At 34.4% G+C, this 10,175-nt stretch overlaps 1 protein-coding gene across 3 annotated transcripts in view; it reads left to right on the top strand.

The window, feature by feature from the left end:
- The first annotated feature begins 316 nt into the window (after positions 1-316).
- phip (PHIP subunit of CUL4-Ring ligase complex) overlaps positions 317-10,175 on the top strand; it is a 74,442-nt gene continuing 64,583 nt past the window's right edge. For 2 of the 3 annotated variants that reach the window (XM_021473733.3, XM_021473732.3), the window contains exons 1-7: positions 317-454; positions 566-624; positions 709-738; positions 888-947; positions 5,013-5,163; positions 5,624-5,722; positions 7,247-7,407. In XM_021473733.3, coding sequence (XP_021329408.2) covers positions 415-454; positions 566-624; positions 709-738; positions 888-947; positions 5,013-5,163; positions 5,624-5,722; positions 7,247-7,407 — 600 coding nt within the window. In that variant the 5' untranslated portion in view covers positions 317-414. Of the gene's footprint in view, positions 455-565; positions 625-708; positions 739-887; positions 948-1,234; positions 1,401-5,012; positions 5,164-5,623; positions 5,723-7,246; positions 7,408-10,175 lie in introns of those variants that run through there. The other variant, XM_073939199.1, reaches the window with a different exon arrangement.

The raw sequence follows: 10,175 nt of genomic DNA, 5'->3' as shown, positions 1-10,175 counted from the left end.
CTGCGCGTACGTACTAAACCCGACTGCTGTATTCCTGCGCAAAGGGGTTGTGCTCTTCAGAGAGAGGAGGGGGGTGTGGAGCGTAAACTGAAATCCAAAATATTCACAAACATCCCTATGGTTCGTTAAACTGCTCGTTTTAGAATCGTCCCGTCTGGTCAACATCAAACGCCCCGCTGCTCGGGATGTTTGTCCGCATCGATGCATGGCATGTTGTGTGTAAGCGAAGACTATTTAGCGCGAGCGCGGAAGGCTCGAGCGACGTGCCGGGACTACTTTCAGTGTGTGTTGGGTGAATGGAGGCGCAGCTCTTCCTGGTGAACAAACACTGACAACTACAGGGCAGCCCAGCGATACCCGCTTCCCAGAACGGCCACACACACCTTCTCCTTCACCCCCTAAACAACCCTAAACATGGCTGCTGAGCGTAAACACGTCGCGCAGTTGAAATCCGGTGAGTAAAAGGCATTTTAAAAGGTGACGCTGGAATATTTTTATATACATCTGCCTTTCCCACAACGTCCTTCTTGAAAGCTAATGTAGCTCATTCTCCCCCATCTCGCAGAACTGTACTTCCTAATAGCCCGATTTTTAGAAGCTGGACCGTGTCAGGACGCAGCAGAGGTGGGTGATTTTGTAATTTAAGATTGTAAACGACATCCCTGGAGAAGATTGAACCGTAATGTGCGATTTTTGTGCTTTTTTCAGACCTTGATACGGGAGGTTCAGCAGAAGGAGGTAAGCAGCGCGAGCCTCACTCGCGTCGCATCTCACTGCGCTGCACTTCAGGCTGTTAATTTAACGCAGATTTCCTATTTATGCTTTAAAAAACAAACTCGAGCCCTAGAATTGAAGCAAACCTATTTAACGCCGTTTTTCCATTACAGCTGTTACCTAAACGGATTGACTGGACTGGCAAAGAACACCCGGGGAGTTACGAAAATTTGGTAAGGGATCCCTATAACAGAGAGAAAACTTTTTAGAGAGCAAAATAAGAAATTGAATTTCCCGCAATTTTTAAATCAGGAAAAAACTTAACCCGAACACATGGGGGAAAACAACCCCAGGCTTAGAAAAGACTGTCAGTAGCTGAACCCAGAGCCCGGCCTGACCTCGGGGATGTGAGTTTGGTCACAGTGGAGTCCACAAGGTGTAAATAGATGTTAAAATTGATGTAGAAATAAAGAGACGTCATGAATGTGCTGCTATAAGGGGAAGGGAGCGAAGGGAGGAGGGACCAGTGCGCCAGAGACTGAAAGCGGGGCGGGATGGAGGCGCTCTGCTCTATGTAATACAACCATAGTACGGGTAAAATACTGCTTTTTTACCTTAGTTTAATACACTTAAACTAAGCTTGTGGAGAAGGAAGCAACAGCGGAGACGTAGAGGATCTTAGGAAGGTAATGGGATTTTTTAAGTGGCCTGACAGTATAAAATTTAGCATTTTTCGGAGGAAATGTTTTCAGTGCTGAGACTTGAAGCTGATTATACAAATGAGAGGTACAGTTAAATGAATACGTATCGATTAATTTATTAATTACGATATTTAGAGAAGTAAACAAACTATTTATTTGACTGTTTAGGTTTTTTAGTAGCTCGCTTTTCGACGTAGAAACAACCATCAGGAAGACGGCTTGATTTCACATTTGAAGTGAGAGATCCCGAAATATCTTATTTTAAAACTTAGTGTGTTTTGATCCAGCCCCTGTTATGGCCGGCCCCCAATATATATCAGTTGCGTAACTAATAGACTCAGCTGTCTGTTAATCGCACATGCTGCTTGTTACTGCTGTATCTCCGTCGTCTCGGACTGCTACATTGTGAAATTCACACACAATGTAGCGATAATCTGTTACATTGTTTTAGCGGTTGTCTCGCGGCTGATCTCGCCACTAGAGTGTATTATAGTGAGTGAATGCATGCATGCGTGTGTGTGTGTGTGTGTGTGTGTGTGTGTGGATAATTTCACTGGCGTGTGAAGATGTTATAAAGCCCGTGCCTGCAGATTGTGGGTTGTAATAACGCACACGAGACTGCCTGATGTTGGCGCTGTCAATTAATTTTTTTTTGTCAGGACTCGTCCCTCGATCAACATGTTAATGAGCTATGCAATCTGCATTAATTATCACAATTCGTAAAGATAATTAACTAATGATGACGATAACAATATTGAATTAAAAAAATAAATATAAATTCATTACGTTCAACATAATCTAAGGATAAATACATATTTAAAAAATATATTTTTTAAATATGCATTTTAATACCAAATAATGTAGTGATTCAGGATAATAATTAATTAACAAAATTGCATATTGATTGATTTTTTAATTAGTGTTTTAACGCGCTTGTTTAACGTTAAACGTGCATGGACATTTTAAATCATTGTCTAAGCGGTGTGTGCACGCGCTCCTTTCTTTGCATCTGGAATGTGTGTGTGCGCGCGTGTGGACCAATGGGACGACGCTAAATGCAATTAAAGTCACATTAATTACTGGCCTGCCGCTGGATCTGCTGAACAGGCTTGATAAAAGATGCCTGGACTGACGCGTTGCGCAGGGGGAGATGAACATTTTACACTGTAGGTTAGATGCATCTCCAGGGAAGATGTGGAAAGATAAAAAGAGTCTTGTAAAACGGCAGTAACACCGTATTTGTTTGACACGAAGTGTCGAATGTAGTCTCATAAATGTTGTAATTATGCTATAACGTAAACTGGTTTTAATGTGCATTGTCTGTCTGGCGTTTAAATGCGTTTAAATTTATTCTTTATTGTATTATTCAATTAATTGTTGTACTTTATTTTAGGGTGACTATTCATTTAACTACGGAGTGTTATTAATTATTTACACATAGCTACTATATGGCTGGGGTTAGAATGCGGGTTAGATTTATGGTTAGTTGCATGCAATTATGCATAATTAATAACATAACAGTAAATACATAGATAGAACATGTGTAACTAACAAGGACACCTTAAAAAGAAGTGTTAATTTTTTTTAATGTACTTTGATTGTTTACAGTTATTAAACGATGATGCTGATCACTTGTATGAAAGGCTTTTTATTCTTACAATGATGTAACAGAATATTAAAAGTGAATTTTGCCATTGTTATTATATTTTTTTCATAGATTAGTCTCAAGACTAACAGCTGTAAAATTTTTGCGTTATAGAATTGTATCTGCTTACTATAGCAATAACAGTAGAGTATGCATTAACACATGCAATAACATTAAGCAAAAGCCTAATTGTATCCATTTTATATTGTATGTCTTATTCTACTGTTGAATAAATAATTTGATACATTGTACTTAATTGTGTGTAAACCTACGTTTAATTGCATCTCTAATTCATTTTTATAGTTAACTATAATTGCCCTACCCTTTAACCAACACAAAACATTTCTATTTAAATTTTAAATTTTTTATTTTTTATTTTTTAACAGAAATCTGTCATTCAATACAAAAATATAAATAAATGAATGCATGGCAACTAACACTCACATGTTCTGATTTAAGGATATAGTCAGGATAAAAATTATACATTGACGATCGGGCGGGTCAAATTTTTCAGTTATGTTCGGTAATATGCTTCAGTGAACCACATTTGTATATTTAATTCAGTTACATCTACTTTATTAACCAAACTTGTTATTATGTTTTCAGTGTTTTGAGGGATATTAAGTGGTTCTCAATGATATGTGCGATATCAAATGAACGGTGACAGGTTTGCTTTCCTGCACCTATTGCGAGCAAGTGTATAATAAAATACAAACTATGCATCTAGTTTTACAGACACCTGGAAACACCTTTTTTAAAGAAAAGGTTTTGTGAACACTTATTCTGTCTGTTGCTGCTTTAAATTTGCCGGTTTCAAAGCAATAAATTTAATATTTTTGGCACAAACATGCATTCACAATAGTATGAACCAATATGGGGTGGTCAAATGTATATTAAAGTTATCTTTTATTTTAATTAATAATATTATTTAAAATACAGATTTGAGCATACTATTTCTTAACTATTAAAGAGCAGACCCCCTCATACATCTTATTTTGATGTCCTTCAGGGGGGATCAAGCAATAATTAGGTTGGTCAGACCCCTCCAAACCCCCCTGTAATTCGCACCATGGATATAGTAATTAAAGACATGCAAAAAGAGGAATCTGCGATCCTAACACTAACCCTGTAAATTAAAGTAAGCTAATAATGTTTAAAAGTTCAGTTAAATTGTAACTATAACAAACTTAAACAAGCACAGTAAAATAAATGTACTCTCCTGATTTTTATGCATACACTATTATTACAAAATCATTAAGTATAATGAATGTTAAATAAACAATATTGATTTCATTTTATAGTGTAAATAGTCCACACTGGTAATTATAAAACTAAAAATTGCACTTGAAATATGAGTGGGATGTTGAATATTTCATGTGCTCAAATGTCACAGATTTAATTCTGTAGTGGAGGAACAGGGCTTTCAGACACTGAGGTTGAATTACAAAATAACCCTATAAAGTTATACATTTAAGTGCATAGTGTATAGTGGCTAACTTGTATTGCCACTGGTATTGCCACAATTGTAAGTTTGGGGTGAGTAGGATTTCTAAATGTTTTAAAATAAGCTTACCCTGCTCACCAAGGCTGCATTTATTTAATCAAAAATACAGTACAGATTGTAAAATTGTGAAATGTTATTGCACAATAAAATAACTGCTCAAAAGTAGTTTATTATTTAATTTAATAATTTATTCCAGTGATTTTGATGGTTAATTTTCAGCTTCATCACTCCAGTCCTCAGAGTCACATGATCCTTCAGAAATGTAATATTAATTATTATTATTATTAATTATGGTAATAGTAATAAAAGCCATAATGACCAGAGTAATCATTTCATTTGAAATCACAAACCATAAGAAAGCAGTTATTTAAAATTTATATTAAAGTTATATTAGGCTAAAATTAAGGTAATAAACTGCCCTAATACTTGTTTCTAATTGTGTGCACAGGTCAAATTGTACAGGCACATTTCTCCAGATCACCTGTTGCAGGTGTGTGAGCGAGTGAGCCCACTTTTAGAGAGAGAAGTGCCAGCCAGCGTACCTGGAGTCAACTCACTTCTGGGAACCGGACGACAGTCAGTGCTGCGTACAAACAAAAGTGAGCATTTCTGTTAGAAGATTAAATGTATTCGGTTTCTATGTTTGAAGGTAATCAGTTTCATTTAATCAAATTATTATGTTGCCTTTTTTTACAGTATTGATACCATAGCTGCTGTAAATGAATAAGATTTTAAGACAAGATGTGTAAAATTGGGATTTTTTTTTATAGTAGACTAACCTTTAATATTTTATGAATGTAATCTAATGAATGAGTTAGAGATCTACAGTAAGCAAGTATATTAAAGAAAGAAGAATGTTAATTGCTGCCTTCAAATTAAAATAGATTTCATAACAATTAAGACTTAAGCACTATCATGAAGACTGTGACTGGCTGTTATGAAATAAAGCAAAAGCGTATAATTACAAATCGCATGACCACCAGTTTGTTTCAGTGTGCCTAGAGGTTCAGCCCCTTCTGCAGTGTATATTTAGCAACATTCCCATGTGTTTGTTGACAGGTTGTAAGCACGTGGTATGGAAGGGGTCGGCCCTCGCAGCTCTGCACTGTGGCAGGCCTCCCGAGCCGCCAGTCATCTTTGGGAGCCCGCCAAATATTGGTAGGTCATCTCTTATTGGTTGTTGTGTTATTGTAGCACACAGCATTCATCCAACTCAGATATTTTTAAATCTGTTTTTTTGTTAAATTGGTTATTGAAATAGAATATAAAATATAACATCTGATAAAAAATTTTTTTAAGTCGGAGCACTTAGTTTAAATATTTAGACTATTTAGATTTGATTGAATTTAAATCTAGTTGTGCTTTGGTTGAAAGTTGGTGTTTGTTATGGATAAACATTTGATATATAATCTGTATAAAACTGTATTTTTAAAATGCTTAAATGGTTATGAAAGAAGTAGTAATTTGTTGGTAAATTGAGAAACTTGTTTATGTGCATTGTATGTTGGAGCTCTCCAAGTGGTATAACACATTCTAAATATTTACTTTGCTTTTATTTGTTCCTTTGTTTGTTATGCTTTTTATTGAATTGAATATTGAAATAAAAAAATTGGGAAAAAATTAGGGATGTCCCGATTTTTTTGCCCTTGAGTCCGAGTTTGATTTTGAGTATCTACCGATAGCGAAACCCAATCTGATACATCTGTAATACATAAAAAAATAAAGAAGAGCGAACAAACAGATTCAGGATGTTTCTTATTTTTATTTAATTCATCTTATTTTAACATTCAACAACTCTTTTAACAAACAGAGCCCTCCTGTGAGGTAGCTTGAACAATCAAGTAATAAATAACATCAATTCTTCTCTTTTGGACTTTAGTGCAACAGTAAATATAAAAAAAAAATTTATATAAAAACAAATAGCACCTCAACTTAAAACACCCCCCGCGCTCCTCAGGTCGTGCATCGTCCTAAAGCAAAACAACTCAACCCTCCCCCAAATAAATATCTTCCTTATAGTAACATCTGTTTTTATTGTTTGTTTAATGTTTTAAGTGGGCCATTAGAAAAATCTGTTGCGTTTAGCCTTGTGTGAATCTATCATTTCATTCATAATGGGACTAAAAAGGTCTTTAAAAGTCTTAAATTTGACCTGATGAAACCTGTAGAAACCCTGTTACTATATTAATTACAATTAATTATGTGTAATTACCTGCAGCTTATCGCGAATAACCCACATTCTAATCTCAAATAGTAAGTACATACTTACTTAATTAATATTACATAGTAGTAAAATAAATAGTTACATGGTAACAAGGACACCTTAATCTAAAATCTAACAAAAAATTATCTACAACGTTTAGCTTAAATATGTAACTAGAAAAATATGCACCATTTGATTTGATTATTGAAATTGCATGTAAAATTAGCTGAGAAAAAGAACTGAAAAAATAAAAATGTTATTTAGAAAAATGTGAACCATTGATTTATGAATTTTTGTTTGATCATTTACAACATTGTTGAAATTGGATGTAAAATATTTGAGAAATGTTATTTAGAACATGTATTTTTTTAAATGTTAATATTACTTTTAAGGAAATGTTTTGTTCCCGTAATTGTTCCTCTTTTTTTAAAGTCTTAAATGTATTTACTCTCATGTTTTGCTTATCTTGTGTCTAAAAGCGGAAACGATACACAGTCGGAGGCTGAATGGCTCTTATCGGTTGGGTCAGCTGGTCCCCACAGCTGTTTACCAACATATGAAGATGCACAAGAGGATTCTGGGACACCTGTCATCTGTATACTGCGTCACCTTCGACCGCACCGGTCGCCGCATCTTCACAGTAAGACATCTACTTTTATCACTCATTCATTTTTGTTTTTATGTAACATGCTTAGATTTTCTTCTGAAATTGAGGATGTTTAAAATATGTGAAGTAATTGTTTTTAAAATGCTGCATGTTTCTGAAGTTGAAGTGATTATGGATGTTTATGCTGGGTGCCCTCTTTGCTGCTTTTTGAGTCCAGTGTTCTGAAGTGTAGCATTACATCAGGTTATGGAATTTTAATTTGTTCGGCATGTTCAGGGTGCTATCAGACGGCCATGGAATGTATTTGAATGGTTAGGCGACAAGGAGAAGATGCTTAGTGTATATTCTTTTATTTTTGAGTTTTAGTTTTTGCTGGTGTTAATTGGATGGATTTAAGAGTTGACTTTAAAATCAGCTTTTCAAAAGAAAAAGTGGGAAATTAATGATTTTTTTTTAAGAGATAAAAATATTCAGAGAATGATTTTGTTTGAAAGCAAGGAAGTGTTGTTCTTTTTTCAAGGACATGGAAAACCTGAAAAGAATTTGACATTTGTGATTTTCAGGAGTGAATTTGATTGAATTTGAATCTAGTCATGCTTAGTTTATTGTTGGTGTTACGACTTTTAAGTTTTTGCTTTAGGGTTTAAAAGGTAATATTTAAGGTGATAACATTTTGTGGTGAGTTGGTGGCAAAATATCAACACGACAACCAAAATACTGCAAAAATAAGTGAATTTATTTACAATAGTGAAAGGTCAAAAAAAGTCAATAAAGTATTATTTACAAGATCTCACAACATAAAATAAATCAAACAATGTAGATAAGGGTGGGGGGAAACAAGATGTAAGTGGCGCCAAATAAATGAAAGCAATATAACAAAACCCCAAATCTTGCTAACATTTACCCTCTAAACTCTCTAATACAAAATAAACAAACATAACATCTTCAGCGTTTTCACGCTATAACTAAACTACTCTGCCAACCAAAAATACTGAGAAAACTTACAGCGGGTGGCGCTCACTTCTAAACTAGTGTGTTTAGACAGTGGAGTTATCTGCGTGATGCAAAGTGTATATATAAATGGGGTTAATATATAAATAATCACTAAACACTGTGTTTTGACACAAATTTGTATGTAATTGATCATTAAAGTGCTGATTTTAGCCATTTTCACATGAAACTGAGCTTTGCAAAGCAACAAATATGTACAACTGGAAAGGGGGCGGTAAATGATGCAATAAACGTTTTATTTCGATTAATGTAATAATCGTTAGAAGCCAAAATTTAAATTGAAACCGAATTTCCATTCATTGCACAGCCCCACTGGTAATCTACTTACCTCTCAGGCCATCGAAGATGTATGAGCAATTCCATGCAAATGTCAACTTTGCCATAAAAAATATATTTTTCGAAGTTTTTAGTAAATGCTTGTATTTTAAGATTCTATAAACATACTCAAAAATGTCTTTGTCAGTGTTTTCAAACTGTTATATTTTTATTTACCAAAGTCACCCAAGTTTCAATGTCACATCTGTCACATCCATAACAAACCTTTTTTTTCCCCATAAGTGAAAAAATTTAAAATAAAATAAAATCAATAATTTTAGTTCTATAGAGAGCCAACTCTTATCCTTTAAGTTAGCAATATTTTTGGGGGGTTGTGCACTTTAATTCACAGAATTTCTATAGCATGTTGTATACTGCAAACTCACTAACCTTTTTGGTCGCATCCATAACGCATGCTTATTTTCCTCATTTAAATTATAAACAATGTTTACAAGCTAATATTTTTCTGATCCCATAACTCTGTGTTAAGTTGTTTTAGAAAACATAAATAGATGTTTCAATATAATGTTAACATATACTTTCTATGTGAAATTACGTTTTTAGATTTTGCTGCACATGTCACATCCATAATGCTAGAATTGCTCTTATGTAGCGTCACCAGAAAATTAGAGATGTTTAGCTGAAACTGTGGTTCTTGGTGATTCATAAGGTGCAAGTTAAAGGCTACATATCCTTCAAGAGTCAAAGGTATATAAATAAATAATAATAAAAAAACAGATAGAAGGAAAACAAAACAAATACCTGTAGCTCCTGATGACATACTGAGGTTCAGCCTGAATAGTATTTACATCATTATAAATTTTAGAGCACAGAATTGACAAGCAAGGTCTTGAGGACCTTTACCAGATGTCAGTCTGAAGAATGATCTTCTTGTCACTTAATAGTAAATAATAGAAAATAATCATTTTCACAAATTGAAAAGACATTAGGGTATCACCAGGAGCAACAATGATTCATTTTGTTTTGCCTGTATCTATTTTTTTGACTCTCCGAAGAGTAAGGTTTTAGTTAAATACTGTAAAATGCTTCACTAAAGAAAATGCTTCTCTAAGAAAGCAACAGTATAATATTTATCTTTGGATTTCATTACATTCTATTAACTCAAGTAGGCCTGTCGCATGAGCTAATATATCAGCTTATTGCGCAATACACTGACATAACCTCAATCCCTTTTTGGTGACACAATATGTATTGTCCAACATGTTTACATAAAGATAAATGTCAGCAACATTTGATCTGATTGCAGACACAGCCTCTGCCATCTCATCTAATCTCTATAGGAGGTGGCAGCTAGCTCAGGTACATCATTTAGAAAAAATACCCTCTGACGGCTGAAGAAATGGTGAATTTTCATGTTTTCCTGAAAACTACTATTGTTTGGAGGAAGCTGTCCATATGAGGTCTGTTTCAGTGCTGCATTCTCGTCCATAAAAAATGACATCAAAACCAATTTA

The sequence above is a fragment of the Danio rerio genome, chromosome 23 (genome assembly GCF_049306965.1).
Source record: "Danio rerio strain Tuebingen ecotype United States chromosome 23, GRCz12tu, whole genome shotgun sequence".
NCBI classification, from domain to species: Eukaryota; Metazoa; Chordata; class Actinopteri; order Cypriniformes; family Danionidae; genus Danio; species Danio rerio.
Note: the sequence above shows the minus strand (reverse complement) of the source record. Positions and strands in the feature narration are given on the sequence as shown.